The following is a 24,852-nucleotide window of genomic DNA, read 5'->3' as shown; positions in this document are numbered from 1 at the left end:
CTTCTCCGTGTTTTAGGATTCCATCTGCCCTCCGCAGCCCTCCCCGCCTCTTCAGGCCGCATGTGAAAGCCAGCCAGCCCTCCTCACCCACCAGCTGCAGAGGTAAGGCATCCATCGCTTTGCTTCATGCCTAAGCCATTGTCTCTCTAGCCTGACTCATAGGGGAGATTCTGACTGACTTTAGCTTCCATCTTGGAAGAAACTATTTGAAGAGCAGAGAAGCCAGTTTAAATCCCAGCAGCCTCCCTGGCATCCTGGCTTCCTGTGCCACTTCACTATCTCAGCCACATGAACAAAGTCATGTGACATCTAATACAGGAGCCAGACACAGGCCCGCAAGCTCTGCCTCTTTGTCGGGAAAGTCCAGTAACATAATTTGTGGGTAGGTTGTAAGGAGGCTGTGGTGGGCGGATCTTGTATGTTTTTCTAGCCTGGAGGCTTATCAGCACTAAAAACATAGTTTCTGCTGAGGTGGCTCCTATGACTGAAGCTTACTTCAAGGTTCTGGTGGCACCTCAGGGATTTATTTACCTGGTTTTGTGTGTTTTTTTAAGGTTAAGGATTCAGCCTTCAAGCCCACCCCCCAACCACCCCAACAACCACCTCTTCAGACAGCCCAGTAGCAGCCCTCCCCCGATGAGTGTGGGCCAGCCCCATGGTGAGTGCTGGCAGCCGGCCTGAGCCGGTGAGCCACGTGTAGCAAATGGATCCCGGTGTGAATGCCACGCGCTGTTGACTGGAATGGCAGAATAGCAGCATTTAAGGTGTGGGCTCTGGAGCCAGCCTGCCTTGGTTTGAATCCTTAGTGGTGACACCTGAGTCAAGTCACTTAATTTCAGCTTGCCTCTGCTTTCTCAAATGGAAAATAGAATTACTATTAGTATTTAATGAACAAACATATGCACTTGGAACAGCCTGGCACTACATAGCTCTCGGTAAGGATTAACTATTCGTATTTTTAATAAAACACCCTCCAACTCTACCAACTAAAAAGCTGCTGCCAGAGCCTTCCTTGTTGCCGGGCCTGTTGGTTTCTCCTCGTACATGGGGACCCTCTCGTGGGTGTTTCGATGCAGGTGAACACGAGTGCACCCCAACGAGAGGATCTTTGGAGATGAGCACTGTGAGGAGTTAATATTCCAAACTGGCGATCTCTTCAGTAGCGCCACACAGGCTGGGTCCCCTGAAGAGTCTGAACTCTGTTCTTCCTACTCAGAGCAGGGTTCCCTGACCAGCTGCATCGGCAGAAAAGGCAGAATCCTGGGCCCCATCCCAGAGCTGCTAGACCAGCATCTGCACTTTAGCAAGACCCCTGGGCCATTGGTGTGCACATTAGAATGTGAGAAACACTGCTCTAAACAGAGCTACCCAAAGAACAATCCATGAACCAACTGTCTTTTTTTTTTAATGTTTTTATTGATTTCAGAGAGGAAGGTAGAGGAATTGAGAGAGAGAGAGATACAAACATCAGTGATGAGAGAGAATCATCGATTGGCTGCCTCCTGTACACCCCACACTGGGGATCGAGCCTGCAACCCAGGCATGTGCCCTGACCAGGAATCAAACCCTGACCTCCTGGTTCATAAGTCAACACTTAACCACTGAACCACACTGGCCGGGTGATGGACCAAGTTTCAGGGCAACTTATTAAAAATACAGAGCCATGGGCCCCCTCCCTGACCTGCTGAATCAGGTTGCCGTGGGTGGGGCCCAGGAGTCTGAACAGATGAGCCTCATGCACAGCGAAGTCTGAGGAGCAGAGCTGTGGGTGGCATTCAGTCATCTGCAGCCAGCAGGCCACCTGGGCGTTTGGTCACTGAGGCTCCTCTCTCTCTAGGTACTGCATCTCCCTCCCAGTTCCAGGGCTTACCCTCCCGCAGTGCAGTCTTCCCACAGCAGCCTGAGAACGGCTCTCCTCCTCCCAGCATGGCGCTCACCTGCCTGGGCATGCAGCAGCCCACCCAGCCACAGCAGGTGACCATCCAAGTGCAGGAGCCTGGCGGTGTGCTCAGCAACATGCCGGGGGCAGCTGCAGGCTCCGTGGGGCGGGGCACCTCCATCAGCCCCAGTGCCAGTCAAATCCAGATGCAGCACCGTGCCAACCTGCTGGCCACCTTCAGCTACGGGCATCGGCCCTTGTCCAAGCAGCTGAGTGCTGACAGCGCAGAAGCCCACAGGTAAGGCTACCTAGGTCACCCAGTGAGCCATCCAGGTGACCCAGGAGGGGGGAGGGAGCAGGGAGGAGTCTGCTGGTCGTGCTCCTTCCACTCCCTCTAAATCAGGGCGGTGGTTTTGGGGTGAACTTGAAACCTATTTATTGACCAAATAGGGGCTCAAAATGCTAATGAGACAGTGGAGGAAAATGACAAAGCTATCTTACTGTTGTCTGCCAGGAAAAAAATGGCCTATTAGATAAAAGTGCCTGTTTCCCTTGTCTGTTCTCTGAGGGTTCCTTCCCTCTCCCTCTCTCATATTCTGAAAGATTGGCGCTTCTTAGGAGCTCCGGTGATGTAAGATAGTTGCTCCCTTCAGCCTAGAGCTGGGCTGTCACACACACACTGCCCCAAGTCCGGGCGCCACTGGGTGAGTGATGTAGGGTGGTGCTGCACCCCCTTCCCTGTCACTCCGCAGTTCCCTGTCCATGCACTCACTCCTGACAGGCGCCGTTTTCCGTTCTCTGGGGAGTAGAGTGCTCTTGTTACGTGGATGCCTGGTACTCACTTGCTTTTGTGTCTGCAGCTTGAACGTGAATCGGTTCTCCCCTGCTAACTACGACCAGGCGCATTTACACCCTCATCTGTTTTCGGACCAGTCCCGGGGTTCCCCCAGCAGCTACAGCCCTTCAGCAGGAGTGGGGTTCCCTCCAGCCCACGCCCTGAAAGTCCCTCCACTTGACCAATTCCCCACCTTCCCTCCCAGTGCACATCAGCAGCCACCTCCCTATCCCACGTCAGCACTACAGCAGGCCCTGCTGTCCCCCACGCCGCCAGACTACACGAGACACCAGCAGGTACCCCACATCCTCCAAGGATTGCTCTCCCCCCGACATTCGCTCGCAGGCCACTCGGACATTCGGCTGCCCCCAGCAGAGTTTGCACAGCTCATTAAGAGGCAGCAGCAGCAGCGACAGCAGCAGCAGCAGGAGTATCAAGAACTGTTTAGGCATATGAACCAGGGGGATGCTGGGAGTCTGGCTCCCAATCTTGCAGGACAGAGTATGACAGAGCACCAGGCTTTACCATATCAAAATGCTGACTCGTATCACCACCGCCACACCAGCCCCCAGCATCTTCTGCAGATCAGAGCTCAAGAATGTATCTCCCAGGTTTCCTCAAACAGCCCTCCCCAGGGCTACGCTCAGCAGCCGGCACTCCCGCATCCCGAGAGCATGGAGGAGGAGTGCTCCTGCATGGCAGCCAAGGACATCTTTCCAGACAGGCAGAGTTCAAGTGCATTGACCAAAGGTTGCCACGACAGCTCTCTCCTCTTGAGTACTGGTGGACCTGGGGACCCTGAGTCTTTACTAGGAACTGTGAGCCACGCACAGGAATTGGGGATACATCCATTCCGACATCAGCCAACTGCTGCATTCAGTAGAAATAAGGTGACCAGCCGAGGTAAGAGTCCCTTCAAAGTAAAAGTTCTGGGCTAATCTGCCCCATTCAATTAACTTAGTAATGTTATCTTTTTCCAGCTAGTACTCTGTTCCTAAGAGAAAAAGAATTCCTGAGAAGACCTTCAGGACCTTTTGAGGGAGAAGCATGTAGGAAGTGGGTATTGGTGGGTAAGGAGTCATTTTCAAAATAAGACAGTGGTAGTATAGTCAGTGAGATGTATTGTCTATTTTCCATATTCATACCATGTTTTTTAGCTTTTAGAATTTCTTGACTTTCTTCCAACTAGCCAACTTTAACTTCTGCAATAGAAAAAGTCAGCCAGGGGTAAGAAATAGGATTCAGTATAAATAGCATTGGACCAGGAGTCAAAGCACCTCGGTTCTGGACTTGCCTCTGCCACGAAACCATGACCTTGTCCCTTACACCCTCACGTGGTTATTCTCCTCCCCTGTGAGAAAGCGGCAGAAGGAGCGGTATTTGGGAAGTATTAAAACATGCATATATGTGCGTGCGTGCGTGTGCATGTGTGTGTGTGGGGGGGAGGCATTATAACTCTGATCATTTCATTAATAAATGCAGGCTTTTACAGCATCTTAAGGGGCCATGTCATCTCATTTTGTCTCATTATATAATGAATGCGTGCATTCATTTTTATTCTGAGGAAGATTAATATTACCATCAATAGGTTATGCTCAGAAAATGTTATTCCATTAGCATCTTAATATCCTAAACAAAATCTGGACCAATATCCATTCTATCATCACAGATCATGAAAAATGAGTTTGCCCATAAAATATACAATTCTGAAACCAAGCATTTCCTATATCCTTCCCTTCTTGGAGCTGCCTGCATCTCCAGTTCTGTCTTCTAAAGTCAGCACACAAAACTCAGCTCATAGGAGCATTAGGTCCCATGGCACATGGCAGGGGGAAGACCTGGCTCTACATTGTGTGTGGAAAAGCTTGGTGCCTCAGGTTGGCTCATAGGCACCAATAGGGAGGGACACGTGGTTGCGTAAAACCCCAGGTAAATCCGGGGCCTCTGAATAGTCTGATGCCATCCCGCCAAGAGGCACCCCGGCCGGGTGGCTGCTGTGTGGAGGTGGTGCAGGGTTTCAGGCCAGGCCAGGCCGTATGTGGAATGGCTGACACACCTGGGGGTGTTCAGTATTGGGGGAAATAAGCTAAGGAGAGTGATCATACTATCAGGCGGAAGAAGGGATTTGATTTTTGTGGGTTCATATTATGGGGCAGAACCAAGATCGAAAGAGAAGTCGCAGCAAATGTTAACTCCCTGGAAGACTGTATAAGAACATTCTCGCCTCAGCAGTCCGGAGCTTCCTGTCCCTGGGAGTGTTCGGGCAGGGAGGTGGTATGAGGGTGCTGCGGAAAAGCTTCCTGTGTGAGTGTAAACAAGCTTTTCTATAGGGTTTTCTGTGTGCCAGGCACCAGCAGCTACTCACATATAAATGAATTTAATCCTCCCAACAACCCTATATACCTAATAATAGACAAACATGCAAATTGACCACACCTTCGCTGTGCCTTAAGCCACGCCCACCAGCCAATCAGAGTGACTATATGCAAATTAACCCAACCAAGATGGCGACCAGCAGCCACAGAGCTGGAGCAAGCAGGAGGCTTGGTTGCCCCAATGATGGAGGAAGCCAAGCTTCCCGGCCGGCTCTGAGCTCCACTCAAAGCAACAAAGTTTCAATTATAGAAGATAAATAAACCCCAGATACCTGCTTTCAGCCAGTCGTGGCCACAGAGCTGGAGTGAGCAGTAGTGGGTTGCCCCTGGCGATGGAGGAAGCCAAGCTTCCCGGGTCGGCTGCTGCCTCCTCTTAGGGCAACAAAGTTTCAATTATAGAAGGTAAATAAACCCCAGGTACCTGCTTCCAGTCACCATGGCCATGGAGCTGGAGCGAATAAAAAAAAAAAAAAAAAGGAAAGGCTGGGAGCTTCGGTCGCCAGGGGGCTTGGTCAATCTGAAAACAGCCATTAGCCCCTCACCCAGGCTGGCCAGGCACCCCAGTAGGGACCCCCACCCTGAAGGGGGTTTGGGCAGCCTGAAAACAGCCATCAGCCCCTCACCCAGGCTGGCCAGACACCCCAGCAGGACCCCCACCCTGATCTGGGACACCCTTCAGAGCAAACCAGCCAGCCCCCACCCATGCACCAGGCCTCTATTCTATATAATAAAAGGGTAATATGCAAACTGACCCTAACAGCAGAACAACTGGGAATGACTGGTCACTATGACACACACTGACCACCAGGGGGCAGATCCTCAATGCAGGAACTGCCCCCTGGTGGTCAGTGCACTCCCACAGGGGGAGCTCTGCTCAGCCACAAGCCAGGCTGATGGCTGCCAGCACAGCGGTAGTGGTGGGAGCCTCTCCTGCCTCCTCAGCAGCACTAAAGATGTCTGACTGCAGCTTAGGTCTGCTCCCTGTTGGCAAGTGGACATCCCCTGAGGGCTACCGGGCTGCCAGAGGGATATCTGACTGCCAGCTTGGGCCCGATCCCTCAGGGAGCGGGCTTAAGCCAGCAGGTGGACATCCTCTGAGGGGTCCCAGACTGCAAGAGGCCATAGGCCAGGCTGAGGGGCCCCCCTGAGTGCACAAATTTTTGTGCTCCGGGCCTCTAATATGGTAATAACTCTCATCATCCCCATTGTATCAATGAGACAACTGAGGCACAGATTAAGTACTTTGCCCCCAAGGTCAACAACTAGTAGGTGGCATCTGAACCAGGCACCATCGGCTCACGGTAGCAGGTGCCTCCTGGCAGGGCCCGGGGAAGAGCAAAGCTGGAGCTAACATGTGCACGCCCACTCCCCCACCCTAGATTGCCACGTATTAAACACCTTTTGAGATTTTTTTGTTCAAAAATTCTAATTTTCTTCATTTTCCCTCTGGTCTGACTCCTCCGTACAGAAAGGCTGGAGGGCTTGGGTTCACCTGTGCCCCATGACCATCAGAGGAACCCCTTTCTTGGGCTTGCCTGTGTTGGTACCAGGTGCAGGTGTGGGAGTACGGGGCGGGGCAGAGTAGTTCCCAGCCAGAGGAACTAGTGCTCAGCCGGTAGTAAGGAAGCGGCGTCTGAATTGGGTGTGATGGGTGAAGATGGCTTTGCCATGGGTTTGGGGGAGAAGCATGAGGAAAGACCAGTGGGTGAGAGTGGTGCGGGGTGTCTTGAAGTGCAGTGCACATGAGGGAGCTGGCAAAACTAGGGCAGAAGCTTCCTAAAATCCAGAGCAGGGTCCAGACCCAGCCACAGTGTGCCAGGAGGGAGTGGCGTCGTGCTCGGTTCTCCTGCCAGTTTAAATCCGCTGCCATCAGTCACCCCTCCTTCCGAATCTCAGGCCTGAGATCCAGGCTTGTAATTCTTGCGACGGATCTCTCCACCTTCTTTCCCTGCTGAGTCACTCTCATTACCTCTCCTGCCGCCTCCTCCCTACCTTCTCCCATCTACCCCCATCTCCACCAATATCCCCCACAAACCCCTCTCCTGTTTCTGGGAGAGAGGAGAGACCAGCAGTGAGCGCATTCCGGCAGGTTTCAGCTCAGCACGCCCCTGTCCTCGGTGCCTCATGGGCAGCTCTGCAGGAATCTCCCCCTCCCACCCCCTCTACCCCCCCCCCCCCCCCCACCGCCCCAAGCCCTCTTTTGCTCATATTTTTTCCTGATCTTTGGTGTGAGCTTTTCTAGAAGCTGCAGCCTTAGCTCCTGCCCGTGGATTATAGGGGTTTTCTTCCTTCTTTCTACCCACTTACTTTTTAATGCAGCCACAGACTATGCCTTTTTCTGCTTGAATTCTAGTCACCTTTTTCTGACATCTGCTCCTGGTTTGTGACTTTTGGAACCACATATACAATGATCTCTAACGAATAAAGCCACAGGTCATTGCTGTGTGCATTGGAATTCAGCATAGCAAGGAATGCACTAGAGAAGCTCATGGTCCAAGGAAGCCTGGTCTGCTTCGGAGTTAACACCCCTCAGGAGATGCCTGTCGTGTGTTTAAAAACACCCGCTGATCCCGGAAGTCCCCATTGTTCTTGCTGTGAACAGCACGGGCTCACTCTGAGGACAGACCTCTCCTCCCAGCCTTCACCTGTGTAGTTAGGGATGCTCAGCTAAACATCCCCAGAGAAGGAGCCTGGGATTGTGTTTGTAGCTGCTCTGCTCTGGGCTTCCACCTCAGCTGCTCATTTCTCTTCACAACCACCTGGGATACCTGCTCTGGTTTCTTTGGCAACAGGACTGCTGAGGCTCCACAATCTCCCTGCTTCAGCCTGACATGATTCCTTCCATCCTTTTAAAAACGTGAGAGCTGTTTCACATCACCAAGAACTGGCAGACACTCTGCTGTCACTTCTGTCAGGGAAGGGTGCTGACCTCCCCTCCACCACCTGCAGGCCAGGAGGGAAGCTCACACTTGACCTGTTCACGCTTTGCACAGGGGAGATGCTTGCTGTTTCCTTTACTGATACCTCAACCTCTGCATAGTTACACGCTCGTCCCCAAGCACCTCATCTGTTGTTCCCATGCAGAGAAATGCAGCAAGACTGGAATGACTGGGCTGCGTGGGATGCAGGGGTGCAAAGCTGAAGAGCCTGCCCTCCGGGAGCTTAAACCTGGCGGGGGTGGGGGTGGGGGAGGGTAGACAGCTCCTAAACAGCTTCACCATGAAGTGCCACCAAGCGAGCTGTCAGAGGTGCAGTCGGTCCTGTGCCACCTGACTGCGTTTCGGTCAGCGGCGGACTAGTTACCTGATGGTGGTCCCAGTAGATTATAGTGGAGCCAAGAAGGCCCTATTGCCCAGTCAGGTCATCGCTGTCATATGTCGTAGCACAGTGCATTGCAAATTCAGCAAGTAACGTGGGCAGGTTGCAGCCTCGGAGCAGCAGGCTGAACCAGACAGCCCAGGTGCAGAGGAGGCTGTACGATCTAGGTTGCTGTAAGTGCACTCGATATTCCCACGACAAAAATCACCTACCGACAGGCTTCTCAGAACGTATTCCTGTTGTTAAGCAAAGCATGACTGGGATTATCATAAAGCAGATCGAGGGTGATCTTTCTAAAACAAGTCTGAAGTGTAGGTGAACAGGGATCCCTGGGTAGTTGAGAATTAAATGCCCTCCTATCAGTGTCTGTGGGCACCTGTTTCCTTCGTGTCTGCTTGCTGCCAGTCAGTGTGAAGCTAGGCGCTGTGGGGCACCGAGCAGGCAGCGAGCGGAAGGCTGGTTTGAATGCCCCATGCTGCCTGTAGTCTCCCTAACTGCCATCTAGAAATAGAATGTAGGCTTATCTTCTATACTTGATTTTTTCTTTCCTTTGCAAATAAATAAACAATACAGCAGTTCACACAGTGCGCTTACCAACTTGAACTTGCAGAGAAAACCACTTCCCCTTCTGCCCAGCCAGCCGTGCAGTGTCGGGGCCCGGCCCCTCGGGGGAAAGGGCACGTTCTAAATGCACCTCAGAACCTTTAAGAGCATGCACGCATGCATCCCTCCCCTTTCCTGCAACAGTGAGTGACTCAGGACAAGTCAACATTGAAGGGTCAGAAGCCTTGTGCAAGCCTCGGGAGCCCCCAGCGGGGCGTGTGCACTGCGTTCCTGTGTGCTTTCTCCTTGCGTAACCAGGTGCGCGTGCCTCCCTGTACTCGCAGCTTCATTGGGTCAGCACCCGAGAATGCTGCTCCCAGACGTTCTCTTGCCCCAGTATCTGTAGAGCCTTTGGTGAGCTTGACAGCTTCTCTCGGTGCTGAGTTGGCATAAAGGATGCCAACGCTTTGAGCCTGAATCTCGTGCCTCTTGGTCAGTGGGTCACTCTGTGTGCGCCTTGCCCCACCCCCAGCTGCTTAGTAGGTCTCCTCCTAGACCAGCGGTTCTCAACCTGTGGGTCACGACCCCTTTGGGAGTCGAATGACCCTTTCACTGGGGTCGCCTAAATACATCCTGCATATCAGATATTTACATTACGATTCATAACAGTAGCAACATTACAGTTATGAAGTAGCAACGAAAATAATTTTATGGTTGGGGGTCACCACAACATAAGGAACTGTGTTAAAGGGTCGCGGCATTAGAAAGGTTGAGAACCACTGCCCTAGCCTAATCTCTCCTTCTTGCCTCCCCGCCTCCTATTCTACACCCTCTATAAGCAGCCCTGCCAAGCAGTAGATGCTAGGCCTTCCGGACCTTCGACCCATGGGTTAGATTGAAATTTGAGTGGACAACACCCTGGTTTGTTACCCAACTCCGGTGTCATCTAGTTTTTAACTTCTATTTGTCTCTGCTAAACCAGAAGCCCCTTCTCTGGAAATTAAAGCTTCAGTAATTCATTTGTTCACTTCTACATAGGGAAATTGTCTCCGTAATTGTAGAAGTAGGTTTCTGTGATAAATCAGTTTCTTTGTTTTTGTCAACTGGCGCAATAAGCCCTTTCCCCTCCGAAATAAGGTCCCTGAAATGAGTGTGAGTAACGCGGTCTTCACAGCTCTGCACTTACATGCCTGGGGAGCTGAGGCCCACACCTCAGGACCCAGTGAAGGCAGGGCTCTAGCCGAGGCTTCCTACCCCAGAGCTTGTGCTCATGAGCTCTGGGCTGGGGAGTCCAGAGGGCTTGTCGCCTGCTTCGTCAAGCACTAGCTCTGTCTCGGTGGCACTCGGGTATGTTGGCACCGGACCTGAAGGCTAGGAAGACAGCAGACGAGGAGGTAAGGGTCCATGCGATCTTCCAAAGGCAGGGCCAAAGGAGGGTGCATGCTTGGGTTTGTAGGAACCTCATTTTCAGGAATAAAAATAAATTCAAAAGAAGGGAGGGGAGAGAGGGGAGACTTAGCACACACATCAGACAGACAAACACTGAGGCCTTTGGAAGCGGGCGGAGTGCGGGGGGGAGGCGGCGCTGAGTATCAAGAAGCAGGGCTTACACATCTCGTGTGTGACAAGGACCCTTCAGAGATCTTTAAGGGAGAGCTCTGTGTTTGTCTGTGTGGGGACAGAGGTGCCACGGATGAGATTTGCATTCAATTCTATGAAAAAGAACCCCGAGGGACTGAATGGATGGTGCTAGCGACCAAAGACGAGAGTGCAGGCATCAGAAAATATTCTGATCTCTGGCCGGTGTGCTCAGTGGTTAGGGAGTTGGGCTGAGAACCAAAGGGTCGTGGCTTCAATTCCTGGTCAAGGGCATGTACCTGGGTTGTAGGTTCGATCCCCGGCCCTAATAGGGGTGCATGCAGGAGGCAATTGATGGATGTGTCACACATCAATGTTTCTCTCCCCCACCCCTCCCTCTCTCTCCCTGTCTTCCTACTTCCCCCACACACACACTCTCTCTAAAAACCAATGAAACAAATGAGGTTTAACCAAAAAAAGAAAATACCTTGAGAAGTTAAGAAGCAGCTGTCTGTGTAGCCTCTTGGCAGGGCAGACCAGAGAGCCAGTTCCTCGCTCCACAAGCCATCGCTGCGCCACTTCCTGCCACTTCCTGGGGCCAGCACGTGAGCTGTGCCCCTGAGGAACTGGGCGGTGGGAGGATGGGGAGCGCGTCCTGGTGTAGGCTCTCTATCTTCCCCCCTCTGCTGGCTTTTAGCATTCAGTAGTGAAAGAGCTGACGTCTGGCTATTCCTCTGACCTCTTTGCTCACAGAACTTTCAGGAGGTTTCTCACTTTTTTTCGCCTTTGGTAACTGAGAAGCTCGCCCTCCTTGTTTGTGTCCAGAATCTTTTGCGTTAGCATCCACGTGCATGCCAGTTAGTTCCCCTCCCTCCCCATTCTGCCTGAGCCCCTAAGCCCAGGCCTGACCTTGATCACTATAGGAGACCATTCCAGTAGAGACCTGGCCCTTCACCCAGCACTTAACAGGACGCTTCACTTTCAGTATTTGAGTAGCTATTGGAATGGTACAGACAGCATTAGGGCTGTTTCCTATGTAAAACTTTTTAAAACCTGGTCTTGCCAGGGTACAGTTCATCAGGAGCTACATGCCAAAGAGCTTTAACCCAAAGAAAACAACCAAGCGAGCAAAACCTGCTCAAGCGCCGGACCCTTAAGGATGGAGCCAAAAGTGCCACCAGGAGGGTCTGTCACCTTCCCTGGAGTTTGTCTGTGTTTGTCTGTGTGGGGACAGAGGTGACGGATGAGAGCTTCCCTGGTCACGAAGGAATATGCCTCCTCTTCCTTTCCAAATCCCAGTTCACCGGGATTATGACCCTGACAGGACCGTAACCCGGGTTAAGAGAGCCAGCCAAGGAGGAAATTACTAAATACCTACTGGGTGAGAACAGGTCTGGGCCCAGGAGGCTCCCAGGCAGGCATAAGATACAGTTCTTGTCCTCAGAAAACTCACGGTCCTAGTGACTGATGGAGACAAGTCACAGCTGAACCTGGTGCCAGGACTTACGTTAGAGTACTCAGAGTTTAGTAGAGTCTTCTGACACTTGAAGGAAGAAAGGACCAACTTCTGTTTGAAGGGGGAGATTTCACAGAGATGCTAACATCTGAGACAGATGAGATGGGAGGGTGAGTTGACCTGGATGGCAGGGAGGGAAGTGGAAGAACCCAGCATTCCAGGGGGAGGAGCAGCGGGAGCAAACGCGTGGAGCTGTGAACGGTGGGAAGTGTTAGGTGGTCCCGTGTGACTAGACTTAGAGTGACAGGGAGGGTAGTGTGCTCGCTGGAAGATGGGCTGGAAGGCGTGAAAATGAGGTGTTCGGGCTGCCCTTGAGAAAGTCGTCTATGTAGGCTCGTGGCAGAGGGTGGCTAAGAGGCTGTGGTAGAAACACAGGCAAGAGGGCTTCGAAGGAAGCAGTGTGATTGGAAAGAAAGGGGCTGCCCTGGCCAACGCTGCAGAGGTAGGTCCTTTATCCTTATGCCGCCGTGGAACCAGGAGTGAGGAAGCATGGAGCTCACACCCCGGTCAGGAGAACGGGCACAGAACACAGGTCTCTGAAAGGGGAGCTGGTTGTGGGGATGAGACACTGAAGGGTGCGGTGTTTGCTGGATGTCCAGTAAGTAGTTGGAGCTGTGGCTCTGGCGCCTGGAGGGGCACCAGTGGTTCTTAGCACAGAGGCAGTGCCAGTGAAGCCGTGAAAACAGATGGTATTGCAGAGTACGTGTGGGTCACGGGTAGGAGTGGAAAGAATAGAGGAGCGATCGAAGGGTTGGGAGCAGCAGTTTGAGAGGCAGAGGAGAGGACGGGGTGTGCACTGAGCGGGAGTCAGCGAAGTGAAGGGGAGACGGCGCCCACAGAATGGCCCTGCTCCCCATAGAGGGTCCGAGGCTCCAGGAATGCTCTCATGTGCATGTAGGTTTGAGAGCAGCACTGTCAACAAAAATGAAGACGAAGTCAAGGTTCGGTGTGACCAAACACCAGCATGTGGGGTTGTCTCCTCCGTAAGGAGGCCCGTGCTGGCCGCGGGACTCGGGTGGGAGGGCTGGTCCGGCTCCTTCCCGCGCCAGGCCCAGCGGCCAGGGGAGCAGTCAGTGCACATGCGGGCCTCCCGCTACCTGGTCCCTGCAGGATGTTTTGACAGGCGTCCCAGTGCTGGAGGGACGCGAGGTCTGCTGACCTGTTGGCTCTGTCTCCTCAGAGTCTGTCAGAGGGAGCTGCATGGAGGGAAGCTCTCCAGGACCAGCCATGGAGCTGCCAGATCATAATGGGCTTGGGTTCCCAGCACGCCCCCCGGGTGGCGAGCACCACAGGCCCCGGACGCTGCAGAGACACCACACGATCCAGAACAGCGACGATGCCTATGTATGTTGGTCCCCAACTGCTGCCAACTTGAAAGCAGAACTTAGTCCTATGGGCGCACCCCCACTCCCGCTTCGCTTCCTCCTAGAGGCCACCTCTGCACCAGGGAAGCTGGTCTCTGAATCGCCCCAACAGCCAGGCCTTAATCCAGCAGAATCTGCGTTCCAACTTCCTGCTGAGGAACCAGTAGCTGCCCTCTGTTCCCTGGTCTTGGTTATTAAACTTCTCCCCACACAGTCTAACCCAGGGGTGGGCAAACTTTTTGACTCGAGGGCCACAATGGGTTCTTAAACTGGACCGGAGGGCCGGAACAAAAGCATGGATGGAGTGTTTGTGTGAACTAATATAAATTCAAAGTAAACATCATTACATAAAAGGGTACGGTCTTTTTTTTTTTTTTTAGTTTTATTCATTTCAAACGGGCCGGATCCGGCCCTCGGGCCGTAGTTTGCCCACGGCTGGTCTAAACTCAAGCCCAGCAGATGAGCCCCAAGGCTCCTGGCTGGCTTGCTGGCAGCCACGAACTCGCTCCTCCCGGCACCCTTGGCTCAGCGAGGCTGGGCTCTCCCAGGCAGTGCATGGCAGCATGTAGTGCAAGAGCAACTTCCCTGCAGCCAGGCCTGGTCAGATGTGATTAAAATGAAGTTACACCGTAGTTCCTCCGTCACTGCAGTGACCTCGGGTGCTTGGTAGCACTGTGGCTGGTGTGGGTGTTGGACAGCGTAGCGGGACATCTGCCTCCGTGCTGTTGGACAGCACTGTCCTGAGTCAGACTCGGTGGTGGTGGTGATGGTGATAGGTCGAAACCTGGTTTGGGAAGCCATGTAGTGTGGGGGTCCTGCCCTCCCACAACCCCCTCCCCAGGGTGGCTGCTGCAGCCTCCCCGCCATGGCGCTCAGAGGGCGGGGTCTGGGGTGCTGCTGGTGGGAGGGGGGGCTCTCTGAGGGCCACTGTGTGTGGCGTCCTTACTCCTTTTGCTGTCGCTCCTGCAGGTGCAGCTGGACGACTTGCCCGGGATGAGCCTCGTGGCTGGGAAAGCGCTGAGTTCTGCCCGCATGTCCGATGCCGTCCTCAGCCAGGCCTCACTCACGGGGAGCCAGCAGCTCCCGGGCCGGGAGGATGAGGGTAAGGAGCCTGGCACGGGTGGTGCCGTCTGCCCAGTGACTGCTCCCCTCTTCTGCACGGAGTCCTGGGACCCAGAGGGTTCTGGGCACGACACCCTTCCCACGCCCCACGCCCACTCCTAATCGCGAGTGGATAGAGGAGCGAGTCTCCTGGCTGCATGCAGGTGCCACAGCCCCTTTCCGATGCTGTCAGGACGCTCCTCCCACAGCTGCTTCTCTGGTTCTGGTAGCGGCACTGTGTGTGGATGGAACGTGCCTGCCTTTCCTTGGAAGCAGCCAGGGGGCATCATAGCAGGTGAGAGGCCTGGAGTGGACGGGCCTGCGGTCAATCCTGACTCGCCTTCACGGGCTGCCCTGCCCGCTGCGTCCCGAGGCAGAGACACTGTGCAGTGGGCCCTCTGCCCTCGGAGCGCCCAGTGACCAGTGTCTGTGGCACCAGCGTCTTGCCTGACGGAGAAAGCTCTCGCGGAAGGAGCAGTGCTCTGCCTCCCCCCACGTGGCAGTGGCAGCGGGGACAGGGCTCCGCGGGGACAGGCCAGGCCAGGACAGGAGGCTGCAGACGCTGAGCACACCGCGGGCTGCTGGGAGCTGTGGTTCAGGCTGCGAGCTAGGTCGCAGTGCTTAGACCTCTCTTCCTCCTCCTCTCCCTCCTGCCCCCCACCCCCCAGTGCCCTGCAAATCTCACATGTTCTTTCTGGTCCTCAGAATGTGGGGAGAGGTTAGGCCATGAGCACCTGGACCTGACTGACGGCCAACATTTGAGCTCTTGCTACCCATCCACGTGTATAACAGACATCCTGCTCAGCTACAAGCACCCCGAGGTCTCCTTCAGCATGGAGCAGGCCGGCGTGTAACGGGAACCCACGGTGCGTATGGCCCGGGCCCCATCTGGTCAGGAGACGCTTGCACAAGCTCCACATGCCTGCTCCCTCCTGGCCTTCCAGCGCCCTGCTCTCCCTTGAGCGCTGTGCTAGTCCTTCTGCAGTGCGGGTAGGTGCAGACAGGGGCGATGTGGCCAGGGCTCCCTGTGTAATGAGGGGAGAGACACGTGTGTTGTTATTGTAGGGGCTGTCGCAGCTCCACAGAGACCAGGAGCGAGCGAGCTTTGAAGGACGGGCGCACCTATGGCCAGAGTAATAAGGAGGTGGTCCTTGAACTCAGTCCTGGAAGGTGAAGCCCAGCAAGAAAACACATCCAGCCACAGGTTTAAGGCTGCGCTGCAATGGCAGAATATTCTGGACAGGGAAGTCGGTGGTCAGAGACCCCTGGTGAAGGGTGAACTGGCCGGGCTGGTCATGCCTCACCGAGCACGGCAGGCAGTGTGGGCTCTTTGGAAACTGATAGAAAAGACTTGATGGCCGTTTGGCCGTCTGGCAAATCCCCATTAGAGCCTCGATATGGCAGACCCCTGAGAAGCCCAAGCTAAAGGGAACCAGTCCCTGTTTTACTGGCCTTGGCCGTTAACCAGTGTCGTGGCTGGGCACACCGTGGTTCTGACTGTGACGGTTCTGACTATGATGGCAAGACACCCTTCAGCTGTAACCTCCAGGAAACTGACCAGATGCGGGTTTATTGCTTAAAGACCTGGAAATGCCCTTGGCTTAGTGGATAGAGCGCTGGCCTGAGGATTGAAGGGTCCCGGTTCAATTCCAGTCAAAGGCATGTATCTCAGTTGTAGGCTTGATCCCCAGCCCTGGTTGGGGTGCATGCGGGAGGCCCCAATCGATGTGTCTCTCTCACATCCATGTTTCTCTCTCTCTGCCTCTCCCCCTCCCTTCCACTCTCTCTAAAAATCAATTGAAAAATATCCTCAGGTGAGGATTAAAAATAATAAAAATAAAAAAGACTGGCAATGACAGGGCACACCTGGGGCCACACCCCAAGGGGTTGGGGGGAGAGAGAGAGGAAACAGGCCTGGGGCTCTGCTTTTATTGGGTCCAGCATGGGCCTGAGGGGTTGCTGACTCCTCTTCATTGGTGAATTTAAAACACACAGGAGCAGGAATGAAAGCTCAGGAAGAGAAGACAGACCAGGAGCTCAAGTGGCCTTACTCAGCCCACCCAGATCTCTGAAACCAAGGGGTGGGAGGGCCTGGCTGCCAGAGGCCCTCCAGGGGCCTTGAGGTGGTGCCCGCAGCTGGAGCTTGTCGGGTGCTTGCATTACGGAAGGAAAAAGTCATGCTTTCTAGGTGCACCGGTTAATTATGCAGATTTTTTTCACAGATGGAGTCACACATATGTTGATATATATGTGATTTGATATGTATGCTGTTTTGTTGGATTGACAGCAAGCTTCAAAACTTCATATGTCAAATTTGCTGAAGGTGTTAACATCATAGATATTTTTACACTTAAAAATGTTGAATTTCATGGCTCCCTCCCCCCCCCCCCCACCCCAAAAAAAGAGCATTTGCGGGGAAGTTTTAATTCATTACTTTATTTTGAAGAAAAAGTTATTGTATACTTCGGGAAGCTTATGGTGAACATGTTCCATCTCAGGATACTTGTGAACGCTGGTTTAAAACACTTTAAAAGTGATGATTTCCATGTGAAAGACAAAGAACATCCAGGTCAACCGAAAAAGTGTGAAGACCAACAATGACAAGCATTATTGGATGAAGATGTGTGTCAAATTCGAAAACAACTTGCAGAAAGATTAAACGTTGCTCAGCAAACAATTTCTGATCGTTTACAAGCAATGGGAAAGATTTTAAAGGAAGGAAAATGGGTGCCACATCAACTGAACTAAAGACAAATGGAAAACTGAAAAGTCATCAGTAAAATGTTGCTTCAACGGCATGAAAGAAAGTCTTTTTTGCATCGGATTGTGACTGGCGATGAAAAGTGGATTTATTTTGAGAATCCCAAACGCACAAAATCATGGGTTGACCCAGGTCAACCATCAACATCGACTGCAAAGTTAAATTGCTTTGGAAAGAAGACCATGCTCTGCATTTGGTGGGATCAGGAAGGTATGGTGTATTATGAGCTTCTAAAACCAGGTGAAACCATTATACTGATCGCTACTGACAACAAATAATCAATGTGAACCACGCTTTGATCATGAAATGACCAGAATATGCCAGAAGACACAGCAAAGTAATTTTGCTTCATGATGATGCACCATCACACACTCCAAAACCAGTTAAAGACACGTTAAAAGATCTTGCCTGGGAAGTATTAACCACCCACCGTATTCACCAGCCCTTGCTCCTTCAGATGACCACTTGTTCCGATCAATGGCACACGCACTTTCTGAGCAGCATTTCAAAATGTGCGAAGAAGTGGAAAATTGGGTCTCTGAATGGTTTGCCTCAAAACAAGAAAAGTTCTTTTGGGACGGTATCCACAAATTACCTGAAAGATGGGGAAATGTGTAGCTAGTGATGGACATTACTTTGATTAAATAAAGCACTTTCGATGTTTCTCTTGAAATTATCGTGTTTTCTTTGCTTACAAAATCCTCTATTATAAACCGGCACACCTAGTACACTAAAGTTGAATTTTTTGAAAAGTTCTCAAGTGAACATTCAGTCTGTCCACACTGATGCCCTGCGTCTGCTCTATTGCAGGTCCGTGTGCAGCTCGGGATAGAGGGATAGAGTGAGACTAAACCAACAGCGTCCAGCAGCATCCAGCAGCATCGCGCCTGCCCTCTCCCCTCCAGAGCGCTTGCTCCTTCCTCCGTCGGCTGTCATGTGCTGCTCCTGTGGGCTCCGAGGGCCTTTTGCCATGTTTGCTTGTATGACCCACTCGCCCAGGAAATAAACAGGAAATCTCGTTCACACCTTTTGTGAAAGTGTATCTGGTGGATTTCAGTTGGTGGTTTGGTTTGGCTTTGGTTTGGGGTTTTCGTTTGGAGGTGATTTTCTTTTTTTCTTTTTTTTTTACTTTTGCTTCTCTTTCTTTCTCTTTTTCATTTTTGAAAGAGAAGAGCAAACAGAGGACAGAGCCTAGGGGACCTAGAGCCCCCCAGCCTCCCCTCCCAGCGCCCTCCAGGGCTCCGCATCGCTCTGTGCAGGAGCAGCACTGAAGGGCACCACCTCTGGAATCTCAGTGGCCGGAGAAGGGAGAGCAAAAGCAGCAGCCCAGGCCTGGCACCTGGGGAGACGGTTCCTGCTGGATCCACCGCACACCAGGCCACGCTGGTATCAGAATGTCAGCGTGAGGCGGGGAGGGCCTGGCGCTGAGGGACGCGGGGTCTGTGTGAGCCTCTTCGGTGCGTGACTCAGTTCCCCTCTTATAACCTGGAAGGTTGGTGCCTTCCCATCCTGCTGCCTCCACCTATGGGCTGAAACCCCGCCGCGGCCCCTGTGCTTGTGTCAGCTGTGCTCGCGCTGTAAAAAGGTTTGATGCCACACACACTCCCTTCAGCCTCTGTCACAGGCAGGACCAGGAGCTGTGCGGCCCTGCCTCTCTGACCTGCTCCTTCACTGGGCATCCTCACCCCCCACCTTCATTCTTGACCATGTAGGAATTGTTTTGGTAAATGTTGATATTGTTATTATCATTAATAAATAAAAACAAAAGGAACTTTTCTTTAAAAGATAAATGTTTAACAGATTCTGTTCTGTTTGAATTGGGCCCTGCACCTTTTGCTCACAGGATTTCCGTTAGCCGCTGTCATGAGCAGCTCTCCCTTCTCGGGGACTGTCCCGTGAGGACGCACCAGCAGAGCTGTTGTTTGTATCACTACCTTCCCTCCTCGCCGTTAGAAACCAAAGTCTCAGGTGCTGGCTGGGCTGATCCTCACAGCAAGAAAGAGATGTTTAATGTTTGGACCCTTGGTCCGTCCTTTCTGGAAAAGGAGAGTAGGGTCCCCAGTCCCCTCCTAGTCTTTCATCCTGAATTTGCACAGAAGAAAGCAGGTGCCCGGCATGGCCATCCAGGGTTCCGACAGGATCCGTGCTGCTGGTCCTCACTGGCCCTGCCGCTCCCTCCCAACCCTCCCTCCTGGACTCCGCAGTGCCAGCGCCTTTCTCTGGATGGGTCCCGTGTCCCCCTGGTCCCGCCACCTATCACCAGAAGGAGGCCACCAGGAGGCCCCAACAGCTACTGTTTGATTCCTGGGCTCCTTGAACTCCAACCCCGACGGCCCACCTGTCCTGTGTGCAAACTGGATGGACCGAGAGCAGACCCGCCCTCCAGGTGGAAGCCAGGGAGCCTGCCAATTGTGCCATCTTGCGAACTATTGCTTTGTATTGTAGTAACCAATACGCGCAGTATATGTTGAACGTATATTAATATAGTTTCTTAATTCTGTTCTTGGAAAATGTCAGAAGTATTTTTTTTCTTTCCCATTTATGTTGAACTAAAAAAGGATTTAAAAAATCTCGAGACCCAAGTTGCAGTAAGACCTTTAGCCCCTTTTTTGTGGGCACTTACAACTGAGTAACTTAATTGGATGGTAGGGGATTGTGAAAATAAAAACAGATTACCATCTCATGTTGACATGTTGTTTGCCTTACGGTTCAGAGTCTAGTTGGGAGAAGCGGGCGGGGCGGGGGGGGGGGGGGTGGCCTGCCGGGCAGGGCGGAGCTGAAGCACGTGCTCTTCCCAGGCGCAGTGTGGACACAACCCCGCTCTGCGCTGCCCTGCGCCAGCGTAGCCTCTGCCCCTCTGAGGGCGCTTGGATTTGCGGAATCGGGTGGGAAACAGTCCTTAAAGGCACTTTTGAAGGAATAGCCGAAGGCCCTCAAAAGCCCAGGGAGTCCAGGCCAGGCCGTTAGGACGTGACCCAGTCAGCCCAGTGCTGGGGCAGCACGGGGACTCTCCCTGCCACCCCCTTCCACGCCTGGACTCCCAGGAGCAGGATAGCTCCCAGCAAGGCCCGGCTGGCTGGCGGTCTGTGAAGAAATTACCGGGAAGTATTGACTGGGTTGTAGGAAGAAGAGTGAGAGGAGGGAACTCACAAAGGTGTTGGAGTCCCTGGCGGACTAGGAAGTCGCAGTGGGACCGTCTCCTGGAGAGGGGTGTTCCCAGAAGGCCGAAGCCTGGCCGCACCCCCGCAGGAAGCTGGGCAGGTGTCTGAAACCAGGGACTTCTCAGATGCCTTCCAGCGTCTCACAGACTGTTAAATCCTCATCCAAGGACATGGTTCTTTTATTAATTTTAGAGAGAGGAAGAGAAAGGGAGAGAAAGAAACATCCATGTGAGAGAGAAACATCAGCTGCTTCCCATAGATGCCCGGACCCGGGATCAAACCCACAACCTGGACACGGGCCCTGACTGGGAATCCAACCTGCAACCTTTCGGTGCGCGGGACAATGCTCCAACGACTGAGCCACACCGGCCAGGGCTTGTCACCACCTTTTGAGTCAGCCCTCCCTCCTGCTGGTCCCAGATGAAGTCTGTCACCACCTGTCCCGCTGGACACAGCAGGGCGCCAGAGAATCTTGCATTTGGCTGGTTACAATGCCCTGCCCTGGGGTCTAAATTGAGGCTCTATCACAAAAGCTGCAACAAAATTGCCAAATAGGAACTATTGGCAGGGGCGCTCCTCTCCCCTGCTCAGGCCCCATCCTGACGCACCGCGTGCTCTCAGGTTAGCCGTTCAGAGCAGGGTTCATGACCCAGGCTGAGTGCTCGGAGTTTCTTGAGTCCCCTCCCAAGGCCTGTTTCTTCAGATGGTGCTTTGTCGTCCTGTGACCCTTCTGTCAGTGCGCCAATGTCATCCAGTGAGCAAATGTTTGCTGAGTGTCTGTTACGTGCCCAGCCTAGCAGGGGACAGAGTCCTCCCAGCATAGACTGACCAGTATAATGTTGGGACATAAATTGTGAAATGAGCAAAATCCACTCCTGGAGTCAGCTAACAGCAGCACCCCCACATGAGTCAGGGGGTCCAGGGCCAGCCACGGGGGACCCACTTCTGAAGCAGTCCCTCTGAGACCCCTGAGCTGGGGGGAAGAGCGTGGTAGCACAAAGGGCCTCCGCTGGTGGGTCCTGCACCCACTAAACAGCTAGTCTGAGCCGCTTGGTCCTCTGACAAAGGCTGGCCCCCAAATCTGAATCTGAGTTGCACCCAGTCTGTCATCAGTGGTGTTTCCCATTGGCCTCTACCCAGAAAGATTCCTTTCTCTCCGAAGTATGAGCCACAAGGGGCGTGGACCAGTTCAAGCCAATACCTACAGTGAGATAGAGCAGACACACTAGTGAGTGCATTTGCCAGCACTTTCCTGCCCAGGCCATCAAGTCCCCGAGCCAGGGGGCGAGCATCCTGAGCAGGGCCCAGGCTGTGGGCGGTGGGCCTGCTGGCCATCAGGCAACTGTCAGGACTAGAAGCCAGGCCTGATTCCCAGTTCTGCCAGCACCACATACTAATGGCTGGCAGGAAGCTCCTGGCCACTCTGTGCTGGTCTCACAGGCACTCTAACAGGCCGTGCTCAGGTCATCAGGAAGGCTATGAGGGACGATGCGAATGCCGGATACCGTGTGCAGCCATAATAACCGTTTCAGTAACAAACCAAAGAGGAAGTAAAACAGTGACAAGTAGCTTGGAGTCCAACCTGACGCTTCTGAGAGCCCCCATATACTGGCTGGGACGAGTTCTACTCCCAGAAAGAAAGTAACCCCTCTTGGCCTCAGACACCTACCTATGAGCTGACCCAGAAGGGGTCTGCCCTCCCTCCCGCTCTCTAAACAGGCAGAGAGCCAGGCTGGCCCAGGAAATGTCCACTGAGGCTCCCACGGGCCTCTGGGGCTGGGTCAGCCCCAGAACAGAGATCCCACAGCTCAGTGTCCGCAAGTCAGGACCACACGGAGAAAGTGGATTCCCTGCCTCCCCCACTCCTGCTGCCTGAAGCCAAAGTCCGCTCTGGTCTGACCCTGTGTGGTCAGTGGGAGCAAGGGGATAAAGTGCCAAAATTGGGATCTGGGGCACAGAAAGGTGCCAGGGACCTTTCAGTTTTGCTATACACGTTCACATTTAGTGCTTAAAACAACAAAATGTATGGTCTTCCAGGACAGTTCTGCAGGTCAAAGGTCCAAAGGGGTCACACGAGGCTAAAATCACGGTGTCCGCAGACCTGTATTTCTTCTGGAGACTCTAGTCTAGGGGGACACGGTCCTTTGCTTCTGCAGCTTCTAAGGCCACCCGCACTCTTGGCTCCTGGCTCTGTCCAGCAGTCACTTCACTCTGACCTCTGCTTCCACCCTCTCGCCTCCTTCTCTGACTGTACTTCTCCTGCCTCCCTTGTGTATATTTAAGGGGGTTTGGGATGGCACTGAGCCCACCTGGATAACCCGAGATAACCACACCATCTCTAGGTCCTTATAAACACATCTGCAAAGTCCTTCTGTTATGAAGGGAACAGTCACAGGTTCCAAGGAGCAGGACATGGGGGCCCATTGTTCTGCCTGCCAGATATGCACCCTTACTATGTAAGACGCTGATCCGTAAGGTTCTGTTCCTTGCTCAGTTTCCTCTCCTTCTGGCACCCCTATTATGCAGATCTTGTTTCGTTTCATGTTGTCCCAAAGTTCTCTTAGGCTCTCCTCCTGCTTTTTAATTTTGTTTTTCTAGAAGCTGCTCTGCTTGGGTATTTTTTCCTACTTTGTCTTCAGGCTCACTGATGCAGTCCTCTGCTTCTTCTAGTCTACTGTTGATGCTTTCTATTGAGTTCTTTATAGCAGTGATGTCATTTTTCATTTCTTCTTGGTTCTTCTTCATTTCCTCTTGGTTCTTACACATATTAATGAATTTGTCTTCCATTCTTTTCATCCATCTTATGACCATTTCTCTGGATTCTTTCTCTTACAGGTTGCTTGCCTCCATTTCGTTTACTTCCTTTTCTGGTGATACCTGTTTTTCTTTCATATTCGGGCTGTTTCTTTGTCTCCCCATGATCTCTCTTCTCCGGTTGTCTGGTTATGTAGTTCTCTCTCTCCTTATCCCAGGTGAAATCTGACCTTTCCGTGAGGGGGTGCAGAGCTCCTCCAAATCCGCGTGCTCGTGCCGCTTGGGGACCAGTGTTTCTGTGTTCGCAGCTGTTCACTGGGTACCATTGTTGTAGTATCCCAGGATTTTCAGGCTTCCGACAACATCCACTCTCTCCTTCAAGATGGCACGGTCTCCGCATCAGAGCCAGTCGCTTTGGGAGGGATCCCAACAGCAGTGGAAGCTGTCGGGTCAGGGGAACCCCATCCAGCAATCCCCCACAGTCCCCTGCTGTCCCTCAACTCACAAACACTCCCCGTGCGACCACACACTCTCCCTTCATTCTCTCACTCACACACTATCTTGCAGTCTGCCTTCCCATCGGCAGCCATCTTCCTTCCCTCCTGCGTAAGGTTCTGTAACTGGCCCAGCGGCACGCAGATAAGCAGAGCTGGGATTCAAGCCCAAGGCTGCCGGGCTCCAAAGCTTTCTTCTCTGAGGCGAAAGACACAAGACTGGCTGCAGTGGGAACGGCTCAGAGCCCCTCCACGCCAGGATCTGGCATTGGAGTAGGAGGGCACGTTTCTGCCTGGGGGTTCCAAGTCCGCAGACCTGGGTTCTAGGTCCTGTCCTTTCTCCAACTCCCTGAGAGACCAGAGACATCAGGCAAATTCTGTTCACTGCCTTCAGTTTCCTTGTCTCCAAGGTGCTGTGGAGGCTGGAGCAGCTGATCTCAAAGTGCCTCTCAACGTGGACATTCAGAGGTCCTGTGACTCAGGGCCCGTCTGTGGCCTGGTGCGGAGGTGCTAGGCCTTCGGAGAGAAGCCTCACAAACGGCACTGCACACCAGCGAGCACAGCTCTTCACCTGTCAGGTTCTTGGGCCCCCAACAAGCCTGCCCCCATCTTGCTGATCCGAGATGGAGGCTCAGGGAGATCACATAACTGCCTCCCCAGGCGCCTCCAGGACTTTGCAAGTCGGAGGCAAAAGGAAATGAGAAAGCAGTTCTGCTGCCTGGACCTGAGATCTTTCCTCCCACATCAGTGGTCCCGGGGGCCGCCATCCGTTCTCACCTGTGTGTGATCCCATGTAAATATGAACCACGCAAAGATACATGTTTTCCATTTACATGGCTGTCCTTTATTCTGAGATTGTGCTCTATTTTTGTGTTAAAAATCTTTTCTTGCCCTCGCCAGTTCGGATAGAGTGTTGGCCTGCGGACTGAAGGGTACCGGGTTCGATTCTGTTCCAGGGCACATGCCCGGGTTGTGAGCTCGATCCCCAGTAGGAGGTGTGCAGGAGGCAACCATCAATGATTCTCTCATCATTGTTTCTATCTCTCTCTCCCTCTCCCCTCCTCTCTGAAATCAATAAAAATATGTCTTTTAAAAAATACTTTCTGTTCTGAAGTGCTGGCCATGGTAGATGGTAGGGTTTGGGGGGCGCAGTAGGTAGGATTTTTACATGAC

The 24,852-nt window shown here is 53.0% G+C and overlaps 1 protein-coding gene across 3 annotated transcripts in view; it reads left to right on the top strand.

Annotated features, from left to right (window-relative positions):
• Positions 1-19,953, top strand: part of SIK3 (SIK family kinase 3) — a 287,717-nt gene extending 267,764 nt beyond the window's left edge. For 2 of the 3 annotated variants that reach the window (XM_070426105.1, XM_070426103.1), the window contains 8 exons: positions 17-102; positions 555-658; positions 1,838-2,177; positions 2,740-3,617; positions 13,225-13,388; positions 14,378-14,510; positions 15,215-15,375; positions 18,081-19,953. In XM_070426105.1, coding sequence (XP_070282206.1) covers positions 17-102; positions 555-658; positions 1,838-2,177; positions 2,740-3,617; positions 13,225-13,388; positions 14,378-14,510; positions 15,215-15,363 — 1,854 coding nt within the window. In that variant the 3' untranslated portion in view covers positions 15,364-15,375; positions 18,081-19,953. Of the gene's footprint in view, positions 1-16; positions 103-554; positions 659-1,837; positions 2,178-2,739; positions 3,618-13,224; positions 13,389-14,377; positions 14,511-15,214; positions 15,376-17,007; positions 18,016-18,080 lie in introns of those variants that run through there. The other variant, XM_070426104.1, reaches the window with a different exon arrangement.
• The last annotated feature ends 4,899 nt before the right edge of the window (positions 19,954-24,852 follow it).

This window comes from Myotis yumanensis, unplaced genomic scaffold (genome assembly GCF_028538775.1).
Source record: "Myotis yumanensis isolate MYYU_CA2020_CCGP unplaced genomic scaffold, mMyoYum1.0.hap1 SCAF_10, whole genome shotgun sequence".
NCBI classification, from domain to species: domain Eukaryota; kingdom Metazoa; phylum Chordata; class Mammalia; order Chiroptera; family Vespertilionidae; genus Myotis; species Myotis yumanensis.
Note: the sequence above shows the minus strand (reverse complement) of the source record. Positions and strands in the feature narration are given on the sequence as shown.